At 42.4% G+C, this 18,924-nt stretch overlaps 1 protein-coding gene across 1 annotated transcript in view; it reads right to left on the bottom strand.

Annotated features, from left to right (window-relative positions):
• Nucleotides 1-8,411: 8,411 nt before the first annotated feature.
• The window catches only part of ABCB5 (ATP binding cassette subfamily B member 5), a 50,345-nt gene continuing 39,832 nt past the window's right edge, over nt 8,412-18,924 (bottom strand). The window contains 1 exon segment of the mRNA XM_065666299.1: nt 8,412-8,653. Coding sequence (XP_065522371.1) covers nt 8,465-8,653 — 189 coding nt within the window. The 3' untranslated portion in view covers nt 8,412-8,464.

Raw genomic sequence — 18,924 nt, 5'->3', positions numbered from 1 at the left:
AATCTCCTCTTTCTCCCTGTAAGTTCTGTTCTCCCTATAAATCTTACTATACCCTACAACCTGCAGCCTGAAAGGGAAGATCAGTAATTAGCCTTTTCAAAATAATGGCATGTTAGTGTAAGGGCTTTGGGTGGTCCTGTATATCAGATTGACTTTTAGTTATTGATCAGTTGAAGGTCAGCTATGGGATACAATGAGAAACTAGATATCCTGCTGGTTTGTTAGTAGTTGATTCCAAGGCTGGAGTGAAGTGAATGTAACTGCAAAATGAAGATCTGGAAGTGGCTTAATTATTCAAATATTTCTCCAACTTAAGCTTCCCTCTAACAGTGAGCAGGCTGGTTTGATGCAGGTGTTTTGATTCCAACTGACGGTGCTTTCATTGTGTCATTACAGTCCATATTACACTTTCTGAGGGAACACTGTGGTTCAAATGACTTCAGCATGGTCTGAAAAAAACCCCAAATGCTTTCTCTAAAACTAAAATGCCTTCCCGAGGTTAAAGAAAGAATCTCAAAATCATTACTAAAAACTTTTCAGTGGATGTATTGCAGAGCTCGTTGAATAGAATCTCTATTTTCTTGACATCAGAAAAGATTGGTCTGACCCTAAAGACTATAGAGATGCTCCATTGCCTGCACTGAGTGGAAGAACAGGCCTTTTAAAGAGAAATTTACTGCAGAGTAACCAGAAGGTGATGTAAGCTCTACCAGCTCTTCCAGATTCAGGATTAAAGCTCTTCCAGAACCAGCTGTAGCAGGTAATTTGTTTATGGCAAATACTGCTGGCAGTAGATACACAGGAATACTTCCCCAGCTTTCACCAATTGTAGTTCTGAGTCTCCAGCCCACATTGTTTCCTTGGATGCATTTGTTAGCATGGTCATTCCCACCCAGGGAAATGCATGTCAAGGTGTATCATGAATACTTTGTAAATGCCTTTCAGTAAAGTGTTCCTGAAATAGCACCTGGAGCCTGTCACTGAGAATGTTCAGAAATGACCTCTCAGAATAATCATGAGTGCTGTGATATAAGACGAAGAAACACATACGTGATTCTGGGAAAAATAATTTCTTTTAGCCAGACTCGCTTCACTGATCTTAGCTGATGGACCTGGTAGATGTCAAGATGCAAGGAGCAGCATGAAAAACTGATCATCTCCTTTTATTTCAAGCAAGACTAAGGTTCAAAAAGACTTGTGGCTGTGATACTTGGAAATCCTGGGGGAAAAAAGTAGGAATCTATCCATGTTGCAGTGAGATTTTTCAAGAGTAACATGCAGACAAGGCCTGAGGAATAATCAACATGACCTTCTAAAAGATTTGATGGGGAGGCAATTTTAGCATCCAGAGGTAACTAAATTTATCTTTCTGCTCCCTGGCAAACGAAACAGCTATTTTGTCCATGAGCTCTGCTTCTTAAAATTGCTACTTGATTTACAGCTGTTAAGTCATTTTAAGGACCTGATTAATCATTTGCTCTTGGCAGGCAGAGTTATGACTGCCAAAAATAAGAAACAATGTCTTGTGTCTTAATCAGTGAAATGGGGATGGTGGCCAAGCAGTTCTTGTAAACTTGCTGTGCACATATGTGTATGATGTGTGATGGGGATAAACACTTACTGCGACATGCCTGGTTACTCATTACTTGAGCTAGTTATTAAAAGGAAGCTGAACTCCATTCCCACTGTACTTTAGTGCCACTACCAGCCATGGAAATTGTGTGAGAAGTCAATGTTTAGTTGTGGATGTAGTTAGCAAAGCTCTCCTCTGAGGCTGATAATTGCACCAAAAGACAGGTAATTAGCAAATGGTTCAAGTATTAGTTATATTTTCTTATTTTTTTTTCCCTGTGGAAGTTGATACAATAAAATTGATCTGGACAAGACTAAAATGTGAATCAAGATATTTGCTTTTGAATAAAATAGTATGGATTTAGGAACTCACTAAAGAGTGCTGTAGGTAATGAATTTTATATAGTTCTTAGTCACAATCTTGACAGTGGAATAGAGAAGGGAGGAAAATACTATATGAATCATTATTTCCAGACCGAGAATGAAGACTCAGTGCAGAATTTTCCAAAGTAGTTGAGTTGTGAACTCTGTAAATGTCATTTGGATTTAAAGTGCATTTTGAAAGAAAACCCTCAGTGTGACAATATGGACTTTGTTAGTTCCAACTGCAACTGTGTAAATAAATTGTGTTGAAGACACAGTCTAAACTCACTATAACAAATCACCAGTAGGCTAGGATAAATATTTATGATATCAATCTGTTCACTGTAATAGGGTTTGTCTGTCTGCTACATCAGGAAAATGGAGACACTTGCACTTTGAATTAAATATTTGTATATAGCACTTTGATGGAAATTGTTTTCCACAGATCAATATTTAGATTAAATCTTAAAAAGAAAGCACAAATTAAATGAGAATGGAAACTAGAAAGACTTTTACAGAGCATGTACAACAGTTACTGGGGAAAAAATATTTAGATTTATATTAACTTGACTTTGTTTTCTAATGAACTGGTCAATAAATGGATCAATAAATTAATGGTCAATAAAAGAAGGATGGCCTCACACAAACAGTTGGGGTCAATGGCTCAATGTCTGACTGGAGACCAGTAACGAGTGGTGTACCCCAGGGATTGGTGTTGGGACCGGTCTTGTCCAACATCTTTGTCGGTGACATGGACGGTGGGATTGAGTGCGCCCTCAGCAAGTTTGCCGATGACCTTTGGATGGCATTCCTTCCCTCCAGCGTATCAACTGAACCACACAGCTTGGTGTCATCGGCAAACTTGCTGAGGGCGTACTCAATCCCATTGTCTATGTCACCGACAAAGATGTTGGACAAGACCGGTCCCAACACCAATCCCTGGGGTACACCACTCGTTACTGGTCTCCAGTCAGACATTGAGCCATTGACCCCAACTGTTTGTGTGAGGCCATCCAGCCAGTTCTTTATCCACCGAGTGGTCCACCTATCAAATTTATGTCTCTCCAATTCAGAGAGAAGGATGTTGTGTGGGACAGTGTCAAACGCTTTGCACAAGTGTAGGTAGATGACATCAACTGCTCTACACCTGTCCATCAGTTCCGTAGCCCCATCATAGAAGGCCACCAAATTGGTCAGGCAGGATTTCCCCTTAGTGAAGCCATGCTGGCTGTCACCAAGCACCTTGTTGTTTTTCATGTGCCTTTGTATGCCGTCCAGGAGAATGTGGTCCAAGATTTTGGCAGGCACGGAGGTGAGACTGGCTGGTCTGTAATTCCCCTGGTCATCCAATTTCCCCTTCTTGAAAATAGGTGTTATATTTCCCTTTTCAAGCAGCAATATAGATGTAGATGTACAGATATAGATGTAGACACAGCTATAGATACAGAGATATAAATGATAGAGCTATAGCTATAGCAAGACAGAGAAGGGTGTGTTTCTGTTTGTGTATATTGTTTTTTCCTTTTTGTTTTTTCGAAGAGGTGATTATGCTCACTTTCTACAAGAACTGTGCAGAGGCAGTAGTATTTTTTACAAGTGCATTGTGAAAAGCATAAGTGCTTTGCCTAAAAGACCAGTTTGCTCAAGCAGACACAAAATTCCCTCATTTCAGGTATGAAAAGTGGCACTTTGCTGTTGCTGGAAGCTCCAGAGGTGGCTCCAGGTGGAGGCAGAAAAGGCAGTGCCAGTGTCCCCTTCTCCCCTTAGAGGCATAACCAGCCTGTGGACCAGGAGCAGGTCTTGCTCACATGCTCAGGAAGTAGCCAGTCCCCAGCACTGGGGTCAAGAAGGAATTTTCCCCTGGGGCAGATTGGCACCAGTCCCCAGGGCTTTTTTGCCTTCCTCTGAGCACTGAGCATGACCACTTGTCAGGGCTCCTCTGGTCCTGGTGCTCTGCGTCATCACCTGGTGCTAATGCACCATGAAAGTGGCCCCTCGTGTCCTGCAGCTGGGTGGGGGGAAGGCTTTTTTGCCCCCAGGCAAAAAAATTGTCCCCAGGCTTTTTTGCCTCCTCTGCAGCCAAGCGCAGCCCCTTCATGGGGCTCCTTTGGGCTATTGTAGCTCAAAGGCAGCTGCTTGTGCTCCATTCAGGTGGCCCTCGTGCCCCACATCCTGCGGAAGGCAGCCTTCTGCACTCCCAGGGTGGCCCCAGCATGGCCCCGGGACTTTGCTGCTTCTCTCTGAAGCATTGAGCACCCCCAAGTCAGGTCTTCCCTGGCGCTGCACTGCTCTTGCCTCACCACGACACCACTCCTGCCCCGGCTTTCCTTTGTCAGGCTGCAAGGGAGGCTGTTTCAAGATAAACTGAAGGATGCGCCAGCCTGCTGCTGGCTACACAAGTGCTCATGTTAATGCTTGTGCGCTTCAGCTCTGCAAGGTTTAGAAAAAGAAAATAGAATCTAAACTAGACTAGACTAGACTAAATTTAACTAACCAAAACTAACCTAATCTAACCAAAGTTGAACTAACCTAAACTAACCTCACCTAACCAAAACTAAGATAAAATAACTTTATTTATAAATAAATAAAATACTTCTTCCACCTGTAACCTGACTTGTGTCTGATTTGTGTCTGAATGGAATGGGATGCAATGGAATAGAATGGGATGGAATGGAATCAGATGGGATGGAAAAGGATGGAATGGGATGCAGTGGAACAGAATGGAATGGAATGGAATGGGATGGAATGGAACAGATGAGAGTGGAATGGAATTAAAGGGAATTTGATGTAATGCAATGGAGTGTAAGGAATGGAATGGAATGAGATAGAATGGGATGGAAAAGACGAGAACAGAATGGAATTGGATAGAATGAAATGGAATGGAAGGGAATTGTACGGAATGCAATAGGATGGCATGGAATGGGATGGAACGGAACAGAACAGAACAGAACAGCCATGATATGTAATGCATATAGTTCTGCATGACAAGATCTGACTAGGTCTGAGGGGCTATCTGCTGTGCAGGTCCCAAGGGAGGCTGGTCCCAGGCATTGAGGCCTACTGACACCCTCTGGGCCCTGACAGAAGGAGACCTGCACTCCTCATATACCCTCCTTCAGACTTGTATGGGGCGCCACTGGAGAGAGAGTATCGGGCCAGATGAACTCCTGATGGAGTGCTGTTGTTCTCAGGCTCTTGTGCTTGGTTCTGTTTCTCCAAAATCAACAAGTCAGGCATTTTAAAAACTAGTATTTGCAGGAGGGGTGGGTTTAGGAGTGGGGGCAAATCACAAGGAAATGAGCAGCTATTTCCCACTTACAAAAGATTTGCAACCATTGAGCACATCCTGGTTCAGGCTGAGGGCTCTATCTTTGAGCCTCACTGATGCCAGGGATGTGGTCTCTTGCTATCCTGTGGAAACGCAAATAAACTGGATGGAGACAGAACAGTTTCAAAAACCAGCTGACTCATGTTTTTGGCAAAGGTGTTCAGGTGCTCAAATTACCCAGAGACAATCTACATCTCTCACCCCCATCAGAAGACACAGCCCTCCTTCTCACAAAGTGACAGAGCCAATGCCTGTGATAAGACAAGATAACCCGTTCAATCCCTTTTGCTAGTGCAGGGCTGGGATGAAATGTCATCTGGTATTTCATCAGCATGTGCGCCTAGGGAAAGAAAAAACTGGAAGTTGGAAGATCGTCAAGTCCAACTGCTCAACCACTTTGGGGCTGGCCAAAAGTTCAGGCATGTTATTAAGGGTGTTGTCCAAATGCCTCTGAAACACTGATGAGCATAGGGCACTGGTCACCTCTCTAGGAAGCCTGTTCCAGTGTTTGGCCTTCCAGCCCTGTCACCAGCTTTGTTGCCCTCTTGGGTGTATTCAAGGACCTTCATGTTTTTAAATGGTGGGGCCTAGAACTCCACCTAGTGCTCAAGGTGAGCCTGCGCCAGTGCTGATTACAGCAGGACAATCACTTCTTTGAAGCAGCAGGTCATGCTGTGTGTGATGCACCCCAGGATGCAATTTGCCCTCTTGGCTGCCATTGGGCACATTGCTGACTCACACTGAGCCTGCTGCCAACCAGCACCTCCAGATCCCTTTCTTCAGGGCTGCTCTCCAGCACCCCTCTCCCATTTACACTTGTGGCTGGCATTCCTCCATCCCGGATGCAGGATTCGGCATCTGCTCTTGTTCAGTTTCATGCCACTGGTGATTGCCCAATGCTCCAGTCTATCGAGATCATTCTGCAAGACCTCTTGTCCCCCAAGAGAGTCAACAGCACCTCTCAGCTTAGCATCGTCAGCAAACTTGCCAATAATGCATTCAACTCCTGCATCCAGATCATCGATGAGAAGACTGAACAGAACTAGACCTCGAATTGATCCCTGAGGAACACCAGTGGTGACCAGTTGCCAGTCACATGTAGCCCATTCGCTAGAACTCTCTGAGTCCTGCCATTCAACCAGTTCTTCACCCAGTGCACCATATATCTGCTCATCTCACAGCTGGACAATGTGTCCAGCAGGACGTCGTGAGGGGCAGTACCAAAAGCCTCACTGAAACCTGCAAAAACTATATCCACCACCATCCCTTCACTCAGTAGGCAGGTGACCTGATCACAGAAGGATCTCAAATTTGCTAAACAGGACTTTCTCCTTGTGAACCCATGCTTGCTGTGCTTGATAATCTCATTGAGTTGCATGTCAGTTTTACATTTCCACGGTAAAGGAGATGTTACAATGAGTAAAGCGAGGACTGACAATTGTACTAGAGCCCACGTATCACTGCTCTGTAACTCAGGGTGTTGTGTTCAGTGGATTGTTTACTATTGTTTCGTACAATTGACCTGAAACCAAAAAGCTGTAGGCAAGCTTTCAGACTTCATATTTCAGAAAAGTCTCTGTTGGTGAAATCGTAGTTATAGAGAAGCAACCTTGTTGTATAACTGAGAAATAGTACTTTTATGAAGTTATTTGTTTGGGTTATGTGAGCTGAGCTGCAGTTTGGGTCTTCAGTTGGGTTCCATTTATTTGGTTTAGTGACATAAACAGACACATACGTGTGAAACTAGAAAGGAGAAATTTTTCTGTAGATAACCGTGGGTACAGAGCTGACATTGGGGCCCATGAATGGACGTGCCATCCTGTGCCGAAGGACACCAGCCCTTTGCTCAGCAGACCAGAACTCATCACTACTTCCCTTTGTGGAGCATGTGATGTATTTCTTTAATACCGAGAAGAGATTTTAATGCATCGCCTCCTTTTTCCCATGCTCTTCTCCCATCTAGGGATGTCACTATTTCTTAATAATTTCCTCCTGCAGCGCACCCTTCCCTCTTGGCACCAACTCAGGACACTGTGTGAATTGGCATCAAGCTGTCCCTTCACTGCTTCTCCTGTTTCCTGCCTTCATTTATGAAACCTTTTGCAACAGCATCGCTGCTGCAGTTCCCTCCAGCTTGTCTCTCTAAGCCTTGACTGCAGCTCTCTTGTTTCACACTGGTGTCTTCAGCAGAAATCCTCCATTTCACTTGCCAGTACTGCTGTAATGTGAGGAATTATTTGCACAAACCAAGGAGATCGGTAGAGAACGATAGAGATGTAGATATAGATGTACAGATATAGATGCAGACACAGCTATAGATATAGAGATATAAATGATAGCTCTATAGCTATAGCTAGATAGAGAAGGGTGTGTCTCTGTTTGTGCATATTGTTTTTTCCTTGTTGTTTCCAAGAGGTGATTATGCTCACTTTCTACCAGAGCTGGGCAGAGGCAGTACCATTTTCTACTAGTGCATGTGAAAAATGCTGATGTTTTGCCTAGAAGAGCAGTTTGTTCAAGCAGGCACAAAAATTTCCTCATTTCAGATAGGAACACAGCTGGGGCTGTCTTCTGCAGCCTACACCAGCATCTCCAGTAGCAAACTTGGTGGCTTTCCCTTTTCCCCACCCCCTGACGAACCACTCAAGAAATAAGCCTATGGGAGAGAGACCATCGGTCTTTCTGCATTTCAAGGATTTGACCAAATGTGCTGGGGGTATTTGTTGCAAATCTCTAAACCTCTGTCCTCTATACAGTATCCTTGCATGATACTTAGCTGAGGCTGAGTATCACTGATGTCAGAGATGTGATCTTTTTCTATCCTGTGGAAACTCAAATAAACTGGATGGACACAGAAGAGTTTCAAAAACCATTTGACGTATGTTTTTTTTGCAAATGTGTTCAGGTGCTCAAATTATCCAGAGGCAATTACATCTCTCACTCCAATGAGAAAGCCTCCTTTTACAGCTGTTTGGTCACTTGGTGTTTCCGCATCTGTGCTTAAATGCCACTTTATGAGTGATTATGCATTACTTATGAACTTAAATGACTTTTAATGATCTTCTGAGATGTTCACAAATAAAAAAAGCACCATGCTGCATAAAAGAAACCACCATTTGTAAAACTTCTGAGTAGCAAATGCATTTCCAGCTATCACATCTAAAACTGTGATCATTGGGGTCTTCATCCTGCATACAATGATTATACAAATAACAATAACAATAGTAATATATGTATCTGTGAGGTTACAAGTGAATATTGTGGCTCCTTTTTCTCTGCGTGTGTTCTCATTTCAACCACTGCGCCATCCACAATGCCCACTATTACATCTGCAGTCTGAGTGGCGGAAAGCCGGTGAGCGATAATAATAGTAGTTTGACCTTGCCTGGCCTGTAAACAAAATACCAAACTGCAATTCGTGTCCCCTGTTGCTTGGTGGTTTAGAGTAATTCCTCTAATTTGCCATATTGACACTGCTGTTATATCCCATTGATCTCATTTTCTGAACATATTTATAATCCATGATCCTCTCACAACTGACTGAAGTCTACAACTTGCTCCTCTCCCTGGCCGGCTGAAGTCATAACTGGCATTCTCTTTTGGTTCATTTTGCTGCTTCTGTTTCTTTTGGAGCTTTTTTTGGTGATTTTTTTTTTTTTTTTTTTTTTTTAATGCTGTTGAAGAGCCTGCCCATGAGGTACAAAGTTGGGAGCGTTTTCATAGAGACTGGCAGAATGTACATGTCTGTTTTGCCAGGGCCCCACCAGTTCTAACAGCATGACACCAGTTGTCTGCCACTGGTAAACACTGCTCAGCATCATCTGGCAATGATCTGAAGGCAATGTGTTTGCCTCAAAAAGGTAGCTTTGGTTCTCCACAGCCACATAAAACCCATAAGGTTTATAATCTGGCAATTTATGGAGGAAATCCATTCACATCACCTAAGCACAGATGCCAAATATCCAGGAATAAAAAAATGTGCAGGTTAGTACCTGCCACCTGCCTATACAACCAAAGAAGAGAGACAAAGACTTCTTTCAAAAGTCCTCTGACTCAGCTTCCTTCTGAGTTAAATGCTCAGAACAGTTAAGCTGTGTGGAGTGTTACAGTGAGGGCTCATCTACTCAGATGGCTACTGCATGGCTTCAGCCCCTAGCTGGATGAGCCAAACAGAAATCTGGTTCAGTGATGGTGAGATGAAAGATAGGAGAATATTGTCACAGAAGAACAGTGGGCAGCTTTTCGCCATGAATAGGGAAATAACCCTTGTCCTTGTTACAAACATGTCATGGAAAATGATAGCTGTCACTTGTGTCTTCTCTCTGAATTTAAATTCAATACATAATTTGAGATAAAAGAAATGAGGGTTATACCAGTGACAAAGCATTTACTTTTCTAAGTCCAATGTGAATCAGCATCTTGCTTTCTGTGTCTAGAGCAGATGCAGTATCATGTAATAAGAGGATTTTAGGACTGCACGCTAAAGCTCAATCAATAGCCATTTCTGGTCTCTGACCCCTCATTTCTGTGGATCTCCTCTTCCAAACATAATTATCACACTTTTTAAAGAGTATGAACTCTATATTTTTTTTTTGCCCTGTGAACAAATAATTTTTAACTGGACCTGACTAAGTGTATAGATAAATGGAAAGATGCCCTTTGATTTTGGTAGAGCTCAAGCTTTATAGATGTGGAATCTAAAAGTAATGACTCACGATATGTCACATTTCCTCCTAGAAACTGTGTATCAGTGCAAATCCACCCTAATTCAGAGTGTTTTCGCACTGACATAACACATGGGAGTATGCCCCCTGGCAACAGCAGAGACATTTACGAACCTCAAGTTATCCTTGTGTCCAGCATCTTGCTGAAGACGGGCGCTGTGCTTACAAAAACAGGTTTTGAAAGCTGCATTTTCCGTTTTTCGACACAAGGTGGCTGCAGAAAATTAGTGTTTGGCTGTAATTGACCACCCCACCCCGCCCCACCATTCCTGTGTTATATTTTTTTTCCAGGGCGCCAGATGTGACCCACTTGGGACTGGCGTATAATCGCCCCTCCCAGACCCACCGCTGCCGACGTTAGTCTGTAACTTTTCAACTGCATGTACATTAATTTACTCAAGCTGTAGCTTTGTTCTTTGTACTTCTTAATGTGTTGATCTCCATTTCTCTATTCTCAGTGTGCTTCTGCATGCCTTGCTTTTTATTTCAGTGAGCTGAAAGATAAGTTAAATTTTAGATGTAAACTGTTTTATAGATGAGCACACAAAACTCCACCACATATATGAATATTCTATTCAATACTGAACTTGGTGTCTATTAATTTCCAAGGAAGAAAGATATTTGAATATCACAACAGGAAAAGCACTAGGTAAACATCCGTATTTCCTTCCTTCAACTTTGTTGAAGTTACAACTTCTTAATCAGTTACATTTTCTCTGCCATGTTTTACACTTGTTCTAATCATGGAGTCATAGAATCATAAAATAGCTAGGGCTAGAAAGGACCTTAAGATCATCTAGTTCCAACCTCCTGCCATGGGCAGGGACACCCTCACACTAGACCATGTTGCCTGAGGCTCTGTCCAAGCTGGCCTTGAACACTGTCAGGGATGGAGCATTGGTTGCCTGCCTGACCATGCCTATGAATTTTCAGAAACCTCTTATATTAAACGATTTTTACATCATGTTCCTCCAGGGTGAGCTGCAGAAAACATCGCACTCTGTCACAGTGCACAATTGCATTGTGCAATTTCACAACTGTGCCTTTCATCTTTGAATCAGACTGACATACAGGGCAATCCGATACCAGATTAACGAGTCATTAGGTAATGTTTTGTCCACTTTAGGTATGTATCTCTATGTCAAGTGGTCACAGAGTGAATCAGTGCCTCATGATTTTTAATGGAAGAGTGCCTGGCACTGGAGTTTAGGCTTGAGTGTATTTTGCCATGTTACAGATTGATCTGAAAAGAATATGCTTGCCTTAATGGCTTCACTTCTGCTAAGTTTTCTATACTCAGTCCCACTAAACAAATGTTATCCCAGCATTTTCCATTCTTTCATTTAGCCTTTCTAGAGGCATATTTGTCTTCCCTCTATTGATTATAAAGGAAGCCTAAATGGTTAGTTTAGGCTGGAGAGAAAACCTCTAGATGGTTAAAACCAGGCAAAATAATGCCCACATAAGATGTAAAAATTATTACATTTAAACATAGAATGCTTTATAGGCTGAAATTGGGCTGGAGTACCTCTCTTATGAAGACAGGCTGGGACACTTATAGAATCATAGAACCATAGAATGGTTAGGGTTGGAAAGGACCTCAAGATCATCTAGTTCCAGCCCCCCTGCCATGGACAGGGACACCTCTCACTAAACCATCCCACACAAGGCTTCATCCAACCTGGCCTTCAACACTGCCAGGGATGGAGCACTCACAACCTCCCTGGGCAACCCATTCCAGTGCCTCACCACCCTAACAGGAAAGAAATGGTGACTCCGACGTGATACTTGTCTTCGCTTGGATGGTAACAACACCACGGCCGTGAAAACTGGCACTTGGCTCCGATTTTGCCCCGGAGGGTCAAAGCAGCGCATCATGTGAAAGGACGATCATATAGACGGGACCTGGGCGCCGCCGGACTTGCAGTGGCTGTATCGACAGCGTTGCATCAAGGAGGAGGAGCAGCCGAAGCCTCGTAGGGCAACGGAGCGCGAGCACCTTAAAAGGGGGTATGGAGAGGCAAGCTGCCCTAAATTTATTAAATTGCTTTTAGAAAAGCGTGGTATTAAGGAGAAGGACTTAATCCAGGGGGGTGGAGAAGCCTTTGAACTTGGGACTTGGGAGAAAATCGCTAAGGAAGAAGTCTCTGTTTTATGGATGTTTTCAGTCCTTAAGGTGAAGGGAGCAACCTTTAAAGAGACAGACTTAAATTTAATGTTGAAATGGTCGAGGACGCATTATCCAGAGACTGATGAGTCTACCTTATCTGAGGTCTCTTTGTGGAATGGTGCACGAGTTAAGTTGTGGGACGCAGCCACAAAAGGCAGTGACACTGTGAAACATTTGTTAGTCATTTGGAGAACTATTTTAGAGACGTTAAAGTCAAAAAGTGAGATCGTGAAACCCAGTGCCCCCCCCGCTCCCCACCCCTGGCCACCCCTGAGCCTCTGCCAGTTACCGCCGCGTCTGCAAAGACTGAGGACAGAGATGAAGACAGTCTTTTTGACCCGGACCCTATTGACCCCAAGAAGGAACTTGTGGGTGCTCATCAGGCTGCTGTTGCTGTTCCTGAGGTTCTGACGCCCGTTAATTCTGATGCTGACCTGGATGGTCCTTTTGACATGGAGCCGGAAAAGAAGCCTAATTTATATCCCCCAGATCCTCATGATAAATGGGCAGCTGTAAAGGGAGAAGCGAGATGGGTGTGGGATGCAGATGTATTGTGTGCTTTCCCTGTGATGTATGTGCTGGATCAAGACCCGCGGTGGGAAAGTCTCTTGTATGCCCTTATCAGGGGTATCGGGAGGACTGTGGCGGACTGTGACGGATCGTGGACTTGGGGCCCCATATACAACTCATTTGATACAGTCTGTCTGTGATACTCATGTACTAGAAGTTGGCAAAAATGTCTATGATTCTATTGATGCTTGGAAACCTTTATAGATATTGCTGGCCACTTCTTCTGGCGTAGGCTGGCCACCTGTGTCAGAATGAGTGTGCATTATGGTCAGTATAAAAGCCCAAGCCTCATGCGATGTGGGGGAGGCAGAGCCTCTGCGGGGACGCTCGCTAGGGCTGAGCCTGCCACCTCACACTGCGATGATGCTTGTTGGAGCTGGTTTCCTGATAGTCTTCACAGAGTCCTTGTGCCACGTTCTGTACGTGGGACTGTGTAGTGTGAGTAATGATTGTCTGGATTTTGTGTTTCAAATATTGTAGTTGTGTGGAGTGTGCTTGTGGGATCCCATACGTATGTGTGTGTGATGAGAGCAGATGGTGTTCTATGTATTTTTTTTGTTATCGTGTTCATGTAAAAGTTTTTAACAGGTAGTGGTTTAACATTTCAGGCAAGAAAGGGTTAATGCAAAAGTGCGGTTGCTGACAGGTATTTATGGTTGCTGCTGAAGCAGGCAGGCAGCTGTAGCTGCTGCCGAGCAGGCTGCTGTTTGTAGCCGTGCAAAGCAGGGTGAACAACTCCTGAAAAAAAAAAAATAAAAAAAAGAGAGAGAAGAAAAAAAGGTAAAGTTGCAGAGCACAGGTAGACAAATGCGAATCCAGGTGATAGACTGGAAATCTATTCAGAGAGAGGCTCTGTCAAACAATGATTTTGATTGTTTGCAGGCGTTGCAGGAAATGATTCTCGCCTTTCCTGTTAAGTACCAGATTAACGCTCAAGGTCAGGCAGTAAATGCTGAAATGTCTCCCTTAAATTGGAAATTACTATCTATCTCAGTTAAGGCAAACTGTTTCTTCTACAGGCATTCAGTCTGAACCCACTAGGCAAATGTTGTCATATATTTGGGGAACAGATTTGCTGTTATACTAAAAGTATTGTAAAATTAATCCTCACCCCTTCACAGTTGTTGTTATGGAACATATATTGGCAGAAAGCCTGTCAAAAGGCAATTGCAGTTCAGTGAGGCCAGGGAGATCCCCTGATTGGGGTGCAATTACAACACCTGATGGGAATTGGACAGTTCTTCACTAAGGAGGCTCAAGTCCAGCTAGGTCCAGAATTGTTAAAAGAATCTATGAGACTAGCCTTGCAAGCTCTATCACAGATTAAAGATATTACTGCAGCTCCTGCCTACATGAAAGTAACACAGAAAAAGGACGAGCCCTTCAGTACCTTTGTGGATAGGGTAGCTGATGCTATAAGGAAGTCAGGTACTCCAGAATACATGCATGGTATTTTACTGCGTCAGTGTACAATACAGAACTGTAATGATGCTATAAGGCAAATACTTGTTCAGTTACCTGCAAATGCCACTGTAGAAGAGATGTTAGAACGAATGGCACGGGTACCTATGGGGCATCAGGCAATGTTGATTGAGGCAGTAAAAGCAGTGAGAGAGGCAATTCAAAGAAGTCATTCACAAGTACTAGCGGCCTTGGCACCTTTGCAAGCCACCGGTATGGTCAAGGGTCCTCGATTTTTTAGATGTGGTCAAAATGGGCACACGAGAAAAGATTGCCACCACTCGGTTTGGTGCCCTAATTGTCAAATGGATAACCATTGTGCTGCTACCTGTTGACGCAAACAGAACCGGTCGGGAAACAGGCAGCGGAGCGCCAAGACCCCTCGCGCGATGATCCCAAGTATGGGTCCTACAGCCCCTGTGCCTCAACGTGTGTACGCAGCAAGTCAAACTCCATTGCCTTGCAACCAGCCACCACCGGCAACCTCAGAATGGACTTGGCAACCACAGTAGACACTGCCTTGTAGTTTTTGTCATCAGTGTGACCCTACAGTAGAATTTTATTGTGATAGTTATCAGTCTATAAGATATCTTCACCAGAGTTGGCTGAAACAAGGACTTTTTGTATAATCTGTCAAATTATCTTTTATGTAACCCGCTTATAGCACTTCGGAAATATTTAACTGATTTTAGAAGTACAGATTTTGAATTACTCAAGTTATTTGAAAATCGAGGTTCACTTCATAGAGCTGCATATACGTTTGTTTTACAAGCTGCTTCGCCGTTATAGGTCTCATAATTATAGGGGGTTTGTTACTTTGTTATGCTTTGCAATGTTATTCTACTTGTTTACAACGACTCCTGACTCAGTCCTTATTCCTTCATAAAGAAAAACGGGGGAATTGTGGGGGACTGCTTGTCGAAAAAGGTCACGTTCCCATCAACGAGCTGAAACAAGACATCTGTGTAGAACATGGTGCAGACTTCTCATGCCAGATAATGAGGAACTGAAGGACACCGGCAAACAACAACATACTATGACCAATCACAGCCAAGGACACTAAGCGATAAGTGCATCAGAAAGAGGATGGTGGGGGGGTGCACGGTGTAGCTGCAAAAATGTAGAGCTTACGCAATGCCTTATTTGTGCCAGAACCAATCAAGTGCCTAGTATTTGCATATTTACTGTTATATTAACCAAAGGTTGGAACCCAATAAACGAAGCTTGCTGTTAACTCATATTGAGTCGTCCAAGTCTTCCTTTCACGACACAGAGGGAAGGCAACCTGAACTTTGGTTAGGCTTTGGTAACTATGTGATGTTTAGATGAGTCAATATATTGTGACAGAAACTCCAAGAATACTGCTATTGGGATGTCCTTATATATCTTACGATGTTCTGTATTTAGGTATGTGAAATTAAAAATCCAATTTTCCATGAAGTCACATAACATTGTTTATGTTCCTCAGTTAAATAAATATCTCATGTCATATTTTTATGTTTAATGGGTCTAGAAAGTGAATTTTACTGTCATCTCTCACACACATTTCAAGCCATTTCAATTCTACTGCCATATTTACACCACACAGGAAAATATATGTTTTGATGTGGCTAAGATTTCTTTTCTGCCATACTACAGTTCTGTTTGGTTACTGACTGAGGTAAGGATAGTTCCAGGTGCAGTGTCAGTGATGCCATTGAGGTCCTTCCCTTCATATAAACTGAGGAGTGAGTAATTGCAGTGGAACAAATGTGGCCACTGCAGCAGTAAAGCTTTTGTGAGAACACTAGTGCCATTAGATGATCTCAGTATCAGCTCTGAAGACTTACTGTGAAAAATGTTAGGGGTGTTTTTCAGACAGCTGATCTACTGAAGAAAGAAAGTCATTCAGAACAAGATAATAATAAATCTACTTACCACAAGCTTTCATGTTATCACTGAATATTTTTGTGTATTAGTGTTTCCCTCCCATCATGTCTATAGACTATCCTGAAAAATATTGTTATGTTAAGATTATTATTTACTGGAAATTCTTTTGATTGATAAAGAACACATTTTCTATTGCTATGGTGGCTATAAGAAATCATTACAAAATATAGCTTTGCATGTAATATCCCACCAGCTCCTGTGTTATATCAGTTCTGACATCGCCATTGTTACAGTGTTCCTTCACCCAGCTACACTTGGAGTGGAAGGAACAATTGTTGAAAACCAGGGAATGGGGAAATGTGTCACAGAAATAGATTAAAAAAAAAAAAAAAAAAGAAAAAGATAAAAACATTGTGAGTATTTCACCTGGGAGAGACTGGATAGGGCATGATTTGTATATAGGATACACAGAAAAGTGATTGGAAATGTCTTCATACCTCTCTGTGCAAAAACAATAATGCAATTTCAATATCTAGGAACAAAATATCCAGAATGCAACAAGAATGTTATTTCAAAATTGCTATTTCAAAAAATTGTTTTGAGCCTTATGTCCAATATACTAACCTACACTGTACTGAACTGCATGTGTCCTTTTGTGTGGTTTTGCCTCTTTAGCTGTTTAAAATATCCAAGACAGAGGAGTTTACAAGCCTGGATGGAAGTTCCCTATTTTGAGATGCACTTCTTTTATTCTCTACTCAGAAAGGGGAAATACTATACATGGGTTGTCTGATACACTATACATTTTCTACAGCACTCTTATATAGTCAAGCATTTCTGCTGTACAAAAAAGCTACAAGCATGAGAAATCACACCACCTCTCCACACACAGGCACACAGAGAGTTTTACAAAGGCATTCGGAATTGCCTAGGGGTGTGCAGAAGCTGTGTAGCAAATAGCAGCTACCGATCATTTAAAGAGAAATATTAGTTCAACTGCAACCAATTTCCTGCTCTTTGCCATGGCAGACTATTCTGCATGAGCCTATATTTAACTTGGGTTATTATTTCTTTACTATGTTGTGATAGCTAAAGAAGAACTGCTTCCAGCTGATCTAAGCAAAAGTAACTTGGAAAAAATGGACTTAGACTGTATGTAAAGGCAGAAATAATACTACTATCCTTTATTTTAGAAGCAAAAATCATAGCAAGCATTATGAAATGAAAGTACCAGGGACTGATAAAAAAGACATAAAGAAAGACCATCTACCTGCCAGTTTCAGTGAAAGATAAAGCCTGCTGTGTTAGCCACTCAACGCTGCGAAGGCTGTCCTGTGACACTGTAAGTTTGGAGGTTGAAGAATCCTCTGAAACCAATCTCTCAAGATCTCTCACACCTTCAAATCAGTTTCCTTAATCTGTGTTTTGCCTCTAGAAGCAAATAAAACCACAAGACAACTCTATACCATTGTTTTATGGAGTATATTTATCCAAATCATGCTAGGAGGCCAGGTGATGCCCAAGCTGGTAAATCTGTATGAATGCCAGTAGCAATCATGGCTTTCACAAAGATCTTCCCAGTGTGCTGACAAAAAGTCAGAGGTATGGGAGAGGAAAAGGATAGCAGTGTAAAAAGTATCAAGCACTGCAGGGTAAGAAAAACTGGCATACTTATTTGCTTTCAATTGGGTAGTCAGGCATTAGAACAGGCTTCCTTCCAAGGGTGTGGTGGAATTACCATCCCTGGAAGTGCTCAGAAACCGTGTAGGTAAGGCACTTAGTGACATGGTTTAGTAGTGGACTTGGCAGTCCTGGGAGAATGATTAGACTTGATGATCTTAAAGGTCTTTTCCAACCTAGTTGATTCTATGATTGCACAATTCTGTACTGCAGGGAAATGGGAATGGAATTAAATCTCTAAGGCAATGATTAAAAAGTGAATGAAGATGCTTTAAAAAATGTATGAGCAGAAATAACCCATGAATTTGACTGTCCAAATACTGCAGATCCATAACAACAGCGCAAAGATTTTAGTCTGTAAAAACTCGCTTGAACCAATCTTAGGATGATTGACAACACAAGGTTAGCAATAGGTGGTGTATATATTTAAAACTGAAAGACAAATGGAACTCTTTAACAGCCATTACAGTCCATTCCTTCACTTTTCACTACTCAACAGGGTCATGAGTATGTTAAAGGGAAAAGTTTAGTACGAATTTCATTCAGCTGGATTAAAAGTGAAGTCAATTGGGCTGTAGATCTAAACCTGAAAGGTTCTCCTATTGAGACGGAGCAAAAGCTGCCAGGAATTGAACAGCCTTAAGGCAAATATCTCGAAAAAGATACTATAAGTGAGCAAAGAACCTGAAAGAAAGAAAAAATACATTTATGACCAAATTTAGTTGCATTTTAGATGTCATGTTTGTAAGGATGAAGTGAGAATAGCCTCAAATCAAGAAGATTTGGATTCTCCAAAAATTTAAGAGTAATACCAGGTAGTTCTCAAGACAATGGATAGAAAATGAAAGGAGCAACAAGGCCATTGTGTATAATTGCCTCCATCACACATAATGTAGGCATGACCTAAACTGCTAAATCAACACCTTGTCTCAGCTGGCCAGGAAGCTAATGATGTCATGTACGTGGGAAAGGCAGAACTGCAAATGGGGCAGACAGCACAGAAATAGAAACAACCATGGTCAGGGAGCCTGTGGGCTCAGCTTGGATAATCTGTTCCAGAAAGGAAATGGCATCTGCAGTTCTGCCCAGAGGCAACCAGTCTGAAATATTCTGGGTGCCTCAGAGGCATGTTGTATCCTTTAGTTGGCAGAAAATAGATATTATGAATATATTTGGATGTGAAGAAA

The sequence above is a fragment of the Lathamus discolor genome, chromosome 2, assembly GCF_037157495.1.
Source record: "Lathamus discolor isolate bLatDis1 chromosome 2, bLatDis1.hap1, whole genome shotgun sequence".
NCBI classification, from domain to species: domain Eukaryota; kingdom Metazoa; phylum Chordata; class Aves; order Psittaciformes; family Psittacidae; genus Lathamus; species Lathamus discolor.
The sequence above is the reverse complement of the archived record's forward strand: the minus strand, read 5'-3'. Positions and strand labels throughout refer to the sequence as shown.